Raw genomic sequence first — 13,517 nt, forward strand, 5'->3', positions numbered from 1 at the left:
CCTCGTGAGCGCGGAACTGCCGTTAGGCGCAATCAACGGCGGTGAGCCCAGTGGAATGGACGGTTACGATTTCGTTTGAACGAGATCCGTTCTTCGTTGGTGACCAGGGCTCGGACGCGGTCAACTGTGGGCTCGATTATGGGATTGAACCGTCGACCGGACGAGCCTACCTAAATGATGCCAACTTTTAGCTAAGTGCCGCGCCGGTCGCAATCAAAGGCCTCTCTAGTTGGTGAAGGTCCCCATTGCATATGGGAAAGCTCAATGAAAAATAAGAGCTATACATTGTTGACTTATTTGTCATGCATCAAGCAAATGACTTTGGCCTCAAGTCATATATATATATATATATATATATATAATTTGTCGGATTAACGGTGTATTGAAGATGTGGATTCTCGTATGAATGTAGTTTTGCCGGATTAATGGTGCATTGAAGATGTTTGAAATATTGGTGTAGTAAATGATTTGAGGCTTGCATTTGAGTCCAGGGAGACTCGAGCTTTCAACTTCTCTCATGAATCATTTTCAAACAAAAGTGGACTTTGGGGGCAGAAGTCGTTCAGTTGTTGGAATATTTTTTCAGTGACACCTTCTTGTTCTAGTGTATTTCTATATTAGTCTTTACCTTTTAAATTTCTTCGAATCCAGGCTTCTTTTTTGGCGGTTGATGTTGGTCAAACATATGAAATTACTAAACAATTTGAACAGTAACAAGATAAACATAAACCGCCGGTGCTCACAAGAAAAGATCACATGAAAAACCTTACAAAGATGAGACTTTTTGTAACACCCTGTGAGGAAGAAAACATGAGGATATCGGAAAAAGAGTTTTTTTTTTTTTTTTAATGAGATTTTTGGGTAACTGGGGTTCCTTTCTTAGGGTTTCATGTCAAGGTATATAAAAAGTTGTAATGCAATCAGATGGTAAAGTGGTTCACATTCAAAGGGTTTTATGTTTGAATCTTATAATCACTATCATGTTTAGATATATTGTTTTTCTACAAATTGTGGCAAGTGCAACATCTGGAGATCCACTCAAACCCTAAAACAAACAAAAACTGTAGATATTGAAGGTATGATATTGAGGATATCATGCTAAAGGCGAATTCTTCTAAGTAAGCATTTATTAAGGTTTCACGTCAATGGCGTGTATTATAGAGTAAATTCAGTCTTTGACAAAGTGTGGTTGAATCTTGGTCAGGTTACATCTTTGAACTTTGAAATTTTAAAAAATATAAAGTTGGGAATTCGACAAGGCCTTTTAGACGTAGAAAACCTAACTTGCAAAAAAGAAACTAAAAACATGAACTTTCGAGCATTACTTTGACGATAAGTTATTAAGAGGAGGACTATTTCTGAAAAACTTTCTATTTAACGTTTCGAAAACCCCTTGTCTACTTCACAGCTTCTCCCAACAGCTGAACGGGCACAGACAGCACGCAGAAGAAGTAGCTTTCTCTCTCTCTCTCTCTCTCTCTCTCTCTCTCTCTCCCTCTCTCGCTCGCTCGCTCGCGTTCTCAACCACCGGTCCACCGCCGCCACCGGCGTGATGGAGACGGAGATGGGAGACGCTCCGCCCTTCTGGGCCGAGACCAACCGTAGGCGCCACCCTCGAAGGAATCAGGGGGGAATCTTTAGCATCTTCCTGTCGCCGGTAGCGCTCATTCCCGCCATCTTGGTGGCGGCCATCCTCGCCTCCTACATTCCATCCCTGCTCTCCCCTTTCTTCCATCTCTTCCGCCGGACACTCCTCTTCAGGTCATGGGACAGCTTCAACTTCCTTCTCGTCCTGTTCGCCATCGTAGCCGGCATCTTCGGCCGCACCCCGGCCCCTCCCCTGGATGACCATCACCGTCACCAGCTGCAGCAGCGGGAAGGCGATTACTTGTCGTCGAATCTCTTCGAACTCCTAGGAAAGGCCGAGGATCAGGGTCTTGGCGAAGTGGAAAGCCGAGGGCTTAATGTCTCTCGCGAACTGAGGAATATCGAAATCGATGACGATGGTAGTCATCCTTCTATGGTGGAAGAGGAAGCGCGCCTTTCCGGCAGCGGAAGTGGCCGGAAGAAGAAGGCGCTCGATTTGAAAGGCGATCGGAGGCCGAAGGAAGCTTCTGCATCTGTGGAAGCCTGGTTTTCCAGAGCTGATGGCGGTAGGAAAGGGGAGGAGACACCTTCAGGCGACCCGCTTACGGAGAAAACTGCCCACCATTATCTGAGAGAGGATGATTTTGAATCTCCTGCTCCTCTCAAAACCATTCACGTCGATAACAGTAGCCTTATTCACAAAAAATATCCTTCTTTTACGCTGCCACCACCATCGCCACCGCCGCCGCCTCCCCCGCTGCCCCCATCCCCGTCACAGTTCGCGAAGGTGAAAGGAAGTATTAGGCCGAGGAGCAAGGACTCCTCGGTCACGTCTTTTCCTTCCTTTTCTCTGCCACCACCATCACCACCCCCTCCCCCGCCACCGTTGCCACCACCCCCATCTCCGGTGATGAAGATAAAGAGGAGTAGGCAGAGAAGCAAGGAGTCTTCCGTCATGTCCTTTCCTTCTTTCGGCTCCCGTAAGAAGGAAACCAAGGAGAAGAAGAAGGGCAGCGCCGCCGAGATCCCGGCCCCTCCGCCATTGCCACCGCCTCCTTCATTTTTCCGCACCTTGTTCGCGAGCCTCAAGAAGGAGGCCCAAGTAGAGCGGCGAAGGGTCCACTCTGTCTCCATTCCTCCGCCGCCGCCGCCACCACCGCCAGCTACGCTGTATCCGACAAAGATCGCCACAAAAGACGCAACCTCCGCCAGGAAGAAGGAAACGACCATAAAGGGGAATGCTAGGGATTCGTCGATCAGGCGGCCGTCTCCGTTGCCGCCATTGGTTCCAGTAAGGGAGAAGTACAGAGCATACACTTTCAGACGCAAAAGCAGTGGCGGCGGCGGCTGGTTCATCCCTTCTTCACCTCCACCGCCGCCTCCGCCTCCGCCTCCGCCTCCGCCATTTTTAATTGTAGAGCAGAATACATCAACGCAGAGCAACTATATCAAGAGCCAAACGGAGCTGCACACGGATTATGACGGCACGGTCGAACAGAAACAGGGCAAGGAAGAAGAAGGAAAAGCAGAAGATAGTGGTGGTGGAAGCTCCTCCTTCTGCCCAAGTCCCGACGTTGACGTCAAGGCAGAAAAGTTCATTGCTCGAATCCGTGAAGGAATAAGACTCGAGAAGGTGCAATCTCTCAGAGAGAGGAGGGAAAGGGAAGCCATGAAATTAGAGAACAGGGGCGCCAATTCCGTGCTCTAAGAATCAGAAAGCTTTCTAGCTCTTCTTCTGCTTCTTACTTGATTTACCGCAAAAGCATTTGATTCTTCACATTTAACACATAGTTTGACGAAGAAGAATAAATTGGGTGTTGCTATTTTAAGGAAGATACAATCATTAAACTGTTCATTCTGTAAATTCTCACTGTATAGGAGATGAACAGATTGATACTCATACTGCACGTATTATTTGCTGGTTGTTCATGTTCAAGGAGAGGATTTTTCTGTTTCTATGATTTTTCACTTTCCTGCTTTTGGTATGTTTTGAGTTTGCTGTGTAGAGATCTAAATGAGGTTTTCCAGCGAGGTTCTGTAACATCTTATCTAGACATGAAATGATAGAGGATTTGATTTTGTGGTAAAAGTGTTAGTTTCCTTTTCTTTCTTATAAAAGATTAGGTTGGAAGTCGTTTTCTATGTATGGAACAGTTGTTTGAATTGTGACAATTCAATTTGGTGGGTCTCTTCTTGGTGGCGAGATAGAATTTTAAATGCAGAATAATGATGGGCACCACTTACATAGTTATTAACATAAGAAGCCTCATTAAGCAAGATGAAACCTTGATAATTTATTCATTAGCAGCCTCTTTTTGTCGTCGTTTTCTTTGTTTGAAGCTTTTTATCAAGATGAAGATGAACATTTTTGAGGCCCAAACTACTTTATGAGCTTACCGCTTACTGTATAAGAAGCAAACGTCCAGGGAGCTTCAACTGCCATGCCTTTAATGAGAACAAACGCCATTGGCATTATCGTTTCACTGTAGTAAAGATCAACAGGCTTTCTTTTCCAATCCCGACTGATTTTCCTAAGCCCATTCTCTCCGCGTTTCTGCTTCTGAAGCTGTTTTCCTTTTCTTTGGACCATTGAATGGCAGAGAAGCTTTTCCCAGTTTCAGCGAATGTTTTAAAAGCAGCAATTGAATCGAATTAGTTGGGCTGCCGATTCTTGAATCAATTATGAATCTTATAAAAAATATTATCATCAAAAGTTTAAATTAACTGAAAACAATTTAAAAAATGAATACTGTACGGCGTGTAGAACCCCTGTATTGACCGGAGAACCAAATCGATTTGCCGCCGATGAACCAACTCAGGATGATTTATAATTTTATACAAACGTTGGTTTCATCGATGGCATTATTACTCGAAAAAAAAGGGTTTGGTTCTTCTCTTTTACGGTGAATTTACTGGCTCAGATATCTGGAGCATAGTGTGAATAAGGTCATAGCTAAACTTTTGTCACAAGGAGAACCTTGTGACAATCAGTTTCTCGAAAACATCTAAGAAAAATATTGCAAATTGAACTTTTAGATCAATGCAGAAGAATGTGAAATAAAACAAAGAAAAGATGTGGCTCTTTCCTTTGGATGTCAATGAAAATCAGATAGTCCGATTGGAAAACAAAACTTGTCAAATCCGACTACAATTTACTTAATAGCTAGAGTAGATTGGGTGAGCAAGAGAAATATTTCATCTTACTGCCCAACAAAAGAATCGAAGCCCCACCCTTCTCACCATCCCGTAGGCTACTAGGTTTGCTTTGGTTCATCTTACTGCCCAACAAAAGAGTCGAAGCCCCACCCTTCTCATCATCCCGTAGGCTACTAGGCTTGTTTTGGTTGTCATTAAGCGATGCTCCGCAATGAATGTTTCAACTTGCACATCCATGCCTCTCATCCTCTCTTCTTCATGCAGCGACACAGACAATGACCGCGTATTAGTTCCCGCCCTATCTGTCGTGCCACCCTCTTGGGGATCGATAGTTAGAGTAGGCTTATGATTCATCTCCATCAAGAAGCATGAGGAATAAAAAATCCAACCATTGAATATGGTTTCAAGGCAGAGAAAAAAAAAATGAGTCTAAGAAGTGAGTGGCCAAGAAAGATCTCATCAAAGACAACGAGAATGAGAAGACTCCTTAGCAGGATTCAAATATTGAGAGGCTCATCTTCTTAGGACGATGCCTCTCGCATATTGATCTATATTTTAGAAGAATTGAGAGCAAGTGATTCTGCGCCGGAGTGGCCCATTCACTAGCTTTGTCGGTATATTGTTTAAACTATGGTGACAACCAAAGAAAGGGTTCTCAAGGTTGGCCGACATAGTAAAGAGAAATGGTTGGTGCCTAATCCTTGGATGAGTTGTTTTTCATTTTAATAATAAAGGAGGAAACTCGCTCAAGGAGTTTGGCATAGCTGGTCAGATCAGTGAGCAAGTGACCAGTGACGTAACTACATTGTAACTGGTGTGGGCAGTTGTTCACACCAGTTTCTTAAAAGTTTTGTATTATTAATGCAATATATATATATATATATATATATATATATGTGTGTGTGTGTGTGTGTCAAACCGAATTTGAATTTGAGTGTGCTTAAACAAGTGTCCCTCCAACGAATTTTTCTGGCTCTGCTACTGCAAGTGACTATAAGTAGAAGATCACCCCACGGTTCCATTCTTATAGGTATCGACGGCCTTACACAAGACGATACAATACAGCTCCAGACCTTGAAAACTTAGGAAGCTTCTCATTCCTCACAAAAATTAATGAAGAATACTGCCAATTTCTCAGTTTTGGAAGTCCTATAAAACCAATGAGGGAAAAGGCTGGACATGCATAATTCTCTGTCTTCGTCTTCCAGGGTCAGGATATTGATTGGACTTTGGGATTATTTAATATTTAGAAAAATAGTTAATTTTTTTCTTATAATGTGATTCGTCTTAAGACAATGCGGTGGCTTTTAAGTATATGCTGTAACAATCTCTTTTCTCCACTGATGTCTTTAAGTTTATGTATCGTTTTTTACTCATAATTTAAAAGCATGTCACAGTTGAGAGAAAGGTACCGTCAAAGAAATGAAGTAAAAAGAAAGCAACATCTATGAGCTACGTCAGTCTTCCATGCATTTCGTTTCAAAACTTCCAGCAAGTTGCTTATAATTTGCATTTACTCTTTTAATCTTTTAGTAACTCGCCTGCATATATTAACGCCTCCATTAATATAAAATGAACACTCAATTAAGTCAAATCTCCAAAATGATCATTGCTTCTTAATTAGTTTGATAATAGTTCCCTTAGTATGGGATTATTTGGCAAAGAAACACATTGTTATTGTCCTATAAATCTGTCATGAAAATGGAATAGTTTCATAAAACACTTGGTATGGTGAATTTGTTTCATTGTTCACTGTAAACCGCCCCTTAGGACTGTTCACAAATTATAACTTAATGTTGTCGGCTCATGCTTCTAATCTAAAAAATTACTTAAATACATTGGAAGTATTTCATGAATGTTCCCCACTTTTTGGGGCAGATGCATTGTTATGAAACAGCCCTTAAGGGCTGTTTGGCAATGAGAACAATTTGTTATTATTATATTAATGTCTCAAAAATTATGGCAGATTAACATCGTTATTATATTTATAAATCTGCTCCAATCTTTGGAGCTGGTTGATAGAATAGAATAGTAACAAACTGTTACTATTGTCAAACTGGTCCCTATATCAGCTGCAGCATTTATCCAACAATTTTGATCTAAAGGTTAACACTAATTCAAAAACTCTCATAGTTTTAGGGGCACCACGATATATAATTGAGTAAATCATTTGAGGCATCAGTATGAAAATGTGGGGCTGGCGTCGGCAACTACCTACACCTGTCTATAAGTACTGATAAAATGGAAATGTATACCAAAATTAGGGGACAAAAAGTCCCCTAGTTACAAAAATTGGGAACAAGAAGTCCCCTAGTTACAGTATCAAACCACAAGACAGAAGTAAAAGACAAAATATACATTACAACTCACAAAAAACGAAATAAGAGGGGTGGGGAGAGAGTGGAAGGACGGAACAACACCCTCAACCAGCCGCAGAAAGAGGACACCACCGCAGCCGAATAGCAAAATGGACATCTTCCTGCACAAGAAGAGCCACAGACTCCGGCAAAGAAAATGTGCCCCTGAAGACCATGTTGTTGCGCTCCTCCCAAATGCGCCACCAACCTGTAATGATCCACAACATCCAAACACATACACCTGTCTATAAATGGCTCCACTACTGCCCAACTCTAGACAAGATCGAGACTCATGATAACGAATGAACAGACTCAAAGTGCGAATTTAAATTTGTTTTTATATGATAATCCTAATTATCATCAATAAGAATGTCAGTGGATCAGATTTTAATTGAAAAACGGCTGAATTGTTTAAAAAATTTGGACAACATCTGATTACAAGATTAGGTCATATTCAGATTTAAAAAGTGGTATTCAATGAGCAGATTCAAATTTGGTTTGAGTAAGTACTGGATCGGATAATAAACATCAACATGTTCAATCAAATTTTTGTATATCCAATATTTTAAAAGTCGCGTCTTAACATACCATAATGCGGTCACACCTTCCCGGCCCTTTCGGCTAAGATCAAGTGTAGCAATATATCATAATGTGGTTAGAATTTTGATTCAGATTTCATTGTGAATTTGAAAAAGTCGGATTCGGAGTAGATTCAGAATTTAAAAGTCAGATAAGAATATGGTGTAGTTCTTTTTTCTCTTTTTTTTGGTTCGCATTCAAATCCGAATATATGAACATATTTGAAAAAGTCGGATTCAGAGTAGATTCGGAATTTAAAAGTCAGATAAGAATATGGTGATAAGAATATGGTGTAGTTCTTTTTTCTCTTTTTTTTGGTTCGCATTCAAATCCAAATATATGAACATATGATCAAAGTCATATCTTAAACACAAATTTAAATCCAAATCTGTGAATGAACATGATCAAATTAGATATGTTAAAAGGTATAGGCATGTGCAATGTGAGACCCACACTTGAGCTGTATCATCACATCTTGAGAGTGATTTGACTGGCAGTTTTCTCCAAAATAGAGGGACCCGAGAACTAAATTGACAGGTAACTGAACCAGAGAAGCTGGCACGCAACCCTATGAGCATTACAGAATGAATTCAAAACAGGTATATAAGGCAAATGTGTTCCTTAATTCCTTGTAATATATTGGCGACATGATTGGATCTGTAGAATCCAAATCTCGACCCTGAATCCATTTATTTTGGTTTACTTTACAGGAAAATCTGGTACGTAAAGCAAGATTTGACCCGAAACCCCAACCGCTTACATTCCTAAATATGTTTCCATGAAGTGTCTCTTTAGGTCCCTGAAAAGATATGAATTGGAGTCCTCTTTATATTGATATAAACCACGAAATTATGTACATGTCATCGATTGTTTTTGTGTGATATGTATATTCTGAACTGATGGAGAAGTGGGTGCCATCATAGTAGAAAAGCATGAGATTGGCCCTTAAAATTTACGTTTCAGAGAAGAGAAGGGTCCCTCTCATTCATTGTCAAGTGGCACACCATCTCACCTGCAAAGGAGGGCCTTCCTCAAACTCATTATTTGGTTTCGTGATTTCTTTTACATTGAATTTCACTTTGATTTTCAGCCCTTTTACCAAAATAATTCATCCATGTTTCTCAAACTCGGTTTCACAATGAGTTTCTAGGTAAGTAGGATGAGTATTTCATCTTATTGCCCATATAAGAGTCGAAGGCCCCAACCAACCCCTCATCTTTCTATGGTCTATGGCCTACTTTGAGGTGCCGCCCCTCACTACATTTCAGCTTCAGTGTTAAGTGGTCCTCCGTTTGTAGCACAAAGAGCTAATGCCTTATGAATTAAAAACAAGATTTGATCCTCTACAAATCTCTGTCTCGACCATTACGCCAACCTCCTTGGAGACTGTTTCACAAGGAGTTTATGTATAAGAAACCTTGATGTGGAAGAAGATCTTTACCGCTTAAGGGCTTCATAACTTTGGGTACGGAAGGGCACGAAAGCCTCCTCATCTTCTCCCATTTTGAAACTTGGGTGGGAGTGATATATCTGTAAACTAGAGTATCATGCATCTATCATTTTAGTCTATACGAGTAGCACTCACTAGAATTGAATGGATAATGACTATCTTTACTACACTTCTCATTGCTTGAGGTAATAATCTAAATGGTTGCAGTTCAAGCTGAACATAAACTAGCTTTTTATATATATATATATATATATATATATATATATATATAGAGAGAGAGAGAGAGGGGAAAAAGTAGTTTCAAAATATAGAATTGATTTTAATATCTAATTATAGTTTAGAAAGTGTCCTGACCCTTGGAATACTTGGACTTTTGGTTGAACTCTTACGGGTGTTTGTCTGCAGGAGAAACTTAGTTGAGATAAATTTTCAATGGATATCTTGTCTCAATAAATTATCCAACGGAAAAAGGGGGCATGCTTTTTGGGTGAGTGGGCATAGGATAGATATGATTTCCCAAGACTTTACAGATAAATTGTTCTTAAAACTAAAAAGACTTTTGAAACACTCTTCCAAAAAGATCCCTCTTTTGGGGCACGCTCTTACTATTCTTGACTAAAATGCTTTAAGCTATTATAGATGATAGATGGCTTCCAAGGGTTTGGCACATTGGTTTGGACCGGTAGCTGGTAGGGAGCTAGTTCATGGTTCAAGTGCCATTGAGACTATCCCTTTCTATTGTTGGAACATGCTATGGAGCCCTAAACGGTAAGCAATGTTGATGTCGTAGCTGGTGTGGGCAATTGACCACACCATCCCACAGAATTTGTTTTATTTATACATAAATATGTCATTAGTTTTTACTTTTTTTTTTTTTAATATGAGAAAATTTTCTGGCTCTACCACGAGGGTAGGGACCGTGAAACCATTGTGCCAGACTAAAATACTCTCATTAAAATAAAAAGAAATTTTTGAAAAGGGTAAAAGGGATTGTAAAAATTGGAAAAGTCTAAAATACCTATTATTTTATTAAAAAATTCAAAAATTGCCCCACTGGTCGGTTCATAGTTGTTGCGCGCACTCAATCACAGCTGGATTATGTCGGATCTAAAGATCCATGTTCTGATCACCTTTGATCCAAGATGTTAAGATCTTAGATCCTTGACTTCTAACAGTGAGAATTTGAAATCTTTTTGTTCAAAAATATGCATTGGATAACACCGTTAAAATCCGGATCTCAAGTTAGACCCGTCCCCCCTCACTTGAGAACTGATCTTAAATTTACATATAGAAATTTGAATTTTTAAAAATCCTGTTGGCCTCCGCCCTTCATAAACAATACAGTAACACTGTATCCTTCCAGATTTTTAAATATTTTTTGGAAAATCCAATGGATTGATTTGTGCAGCTAAATGCATATGTTAAGAGATTTTATGAGCTAAAAAATGTTTTAGATTATTAATTTTTAAACCACTCAAACATTTCAATTTTATGCTAATGGGCACCAATTAAAAAATACTCATACTTTTAGAGTCTGTTTGGCAATACCAACTAGTTATAATTGTCTCATAAACATGTTTCAAAAATTAAAACAGATAATAGCTGCTTATTATTATTATTATTATTATTATTATTATTATTATTATTATTATTATTGTTATTATTACCAAACGGGCGTTTAGATGTACTAACGCATATAAAAGGTCAAATAATTGAAATAAAAAATAAGAAAAACTTGGAAACTAGTGTCTGCCCACACGTGCCCACACGGAACTCTGCTATTAGTTTCAGCCACGTAGTTAGTTTTTGACTATTTTTTACAAGTTCAACCATGCGAATGGATGCAAAAAGTCCAACGAATTTCAAGAAAAAGCTATCAAAATTAGATGTATGAATTCTATTCTTAAGTCAAGATCAATGGTCTAAGCTTCCTTGCATAAAAAATGTAACGTAAACATCAAATTTCACGATTTCTTATTCATGCTTGATATATATATTTAAAAAACTCATTTCTCTATAATTTTTATTTTGTGCTTTTATATAATATATATATATATGATTTGTTTATAAAAGGAATCCAAAGTCAACCTCTAATTTGAGATCCCAGCCATCAGCCACACCTTTAAAAGGCTCATAATTAATGATGTTAGTCGTCGTTTTCAGTAACAGCTAGCGTGAGGATGAAGAAGATCCCATCTCCATCAAAGGCCTGCGCATTCACAAATGGAGTCAAACATATCCACCCATTGGATATGGTTCCCAAAGGTGGACAAACAAGTTTTGAGTCAAAGAAGCAGAGATCTCGCGAGGCTCCCTTTTTAGGATGATGCCTCTGCTCCTGGTTTTTCCCTTGTTCTGATGAACAGAGAGCAGGTGAATCTATATGCGAGTTTCCCTCTTGGCTCTTACTAGCGTTGTTGGTATCTTGATTTGAGAGGCGATCGATCGGTGGTCGAAGAAAACTTGGGCATCGATGGAAACCCGGTTTTCCGGCGCCGATGGTGGTCGGAAGGGGGAGGAGACACTTTCAGGCGCCCTGCTTCCCGGGAATACTGCCCCCCGTTATCCTTCTCTTTCACTACCACCACCATCGCCGCCACCGCTGCCTCCTCGTCCCTTGCTGTTCCCACCCCCATCATGGGCCGGGAAGGTGAAAGGAAGCAGGCAGAGGCGCAGGAATTTTTCCGTCGCGTCTTTTCGTTCTTTTTCGCTGCCAACATCATCACCACCGCCGCCGCCGCCCCCACTGCCCCCGCCTCCATCACTCTTGGTGAAGACAAATAGGAGTAGACAGAGAACCAAGGGCTCTTCATGCTTGTCCTTTCCTTCGTTCGGCTCCCGTGAGAAGGAAACGAATGAGAGTAAGAAGCGCAGTGCCGTCGATATCCCAGCCCCTCCCCCGTTGCCGCCGCCTCCTTCCTTCTTGCGCAATTTGTTCTCGAACCTGAAGAAGGAGGTCATGATCCGGCGGCAAAGGGTCCACTCCGTCACCATTCCTCCACCGCCGCCGCCGCCGCCACCACTGCCCACCTCCTCGTATCCAAGAAAGCGTTCGAAATTCAATTCGTGATTGGTTTTGGATTTGATATATAAAATCTGGATCAATAATGTTGAAATATGTAAAACGAAGGTGTGCTTTAGCTTGTTTGGTGAAAAGTTGTGACTATGTTTTTAGATTTACAAGTAAGTGTGATGCTTGCTTTGAAAAGGTGTAAACATTTGTAGACAGCAAGCTTTATAGGAAGGTCTGTTCCTACTGTGATAAGATATCGCCATTACTTTTCTATTCAAATAATATCTACACTTGAGTAACAGAAAGAACGGTTTGTTTATCTTTTTTTTTTCTCATTAATCTTGTTTTTGTAGCTATTGGCAATTTTTTTTCCTGATGTTCAAAATTCAAACAGAATGGTGGAGCAGAATGCATTGATGCGAGGCAAATATACCAAGAATAAACAAAATCTCTGAAACTTTCTCTCAGGCATCAAAAAGCTAATACACTTTTCTTTACTTGTCTGTTGGTTCAAGGACAAGAAGGCCCTACTTTCTGCAATCTACTATGATGTAACTTGTGCTGTTTTGAGACAAAGTGCTCCTTCCACTTAGAGATTTGTGCTGTTTTGAGACAAAGTGCTTCTTCCATTTAGAGTTTTCAATGAGTCAAGTTCGAGTAAGCTCGACTCGAGTTTGGCTCGTTTAATAAACAAGTCAAGTTAAGAAATACACCCCTTCATTGAACTCAAACTTTTATACCCAACTGTTCATCTTCATAGGGCCTACGGTCCACTTTCAGTGCCTTAGAGGTGCCGCTCCCTATCACATTTCAGCTTCCGTGCCCCGACTATTACGCCAACCTCTTTGGAGACTGTTTCACAAAGAGTTTATACATTAGAAACTTTTATTAGGAAGAAGATCTTGATAGCACAAGAGCTTAACAGCTTTGGATACCAAAGGGTATGGAAGCCTCCTCCTCTTCTCTCCTTTCAGGATTTGGGTGGGAGAGATATATTTGTCAACTAGAGCGAGAGAGTTACCATCTACTAAAAGGGGCCAACAGCTATGACTAATGGCGTAGTCACATTCTGTCTACATCAGTCTCTTAAAAAAATTTTATTTATAAATAAAAATCTTAAATATTTATTTTTATATATATAAGTGTCCCACCAAATTTGAGTATTTTTAAATAAGTGCTCTTCTAGTGAATTTTTCTGCCTCCGCTACAGGCTAAGACCCACTGTCCAAAAAAGAAAGACCATGGGTCCATGACCCACTGTCCCGAAAAGAAAACCAAGTCCTTTCTTTTTCCCATGCCTTTTAGTTCGAAAAGAAAACCAAGTCCTTTCTTTTTTCGGTGCCTTTTAGTCCATTGGAATGTGGACATAGCACTG

At 40.2% G+C, this 13,517-nt stretch overlaps 1 protein-coding gene across 1 annotated transcript; it reads left to right on the forward strand.

Moving 5' to 3' along the window:
* The first annotated feature begins 1,399 nt into the window (after positions 1-1,399).
* LOC116248388 (uncharacterized) lies at positions 1,400-3,733 on the forward strand. The gene has a single exon (XM_031621193.2). The coding sequence runs from the start codon at positions 1,553-1,555 to the stop codon at positions 3,293-3,295; it is 1,743 nt and encodes a 580-aa protein (XP_031477053.1). The 5' UTR covers positions 1,400-1,552; the 3' UTR covers positions 3,296-3,733.
* Positions 3,734-13,517: the final 9,784 nt, after the last annotated feature.

This window comes from Nymphaea colorata, chromosome 1 (assembly GCF_008831285.2).
Source record: "Nymphaea colorata isolate Beijing-Zhang1983 chromosome 1, ASM883128v2, whole genome shotgun sequence".
Lineage (NCBI taxonomy): Eukaryota > Viridiplantae > Streptophyta > Magnoliopsida > Nymphaeales > Nymphaeaceae > Nymphaea > Nymphaea colorata.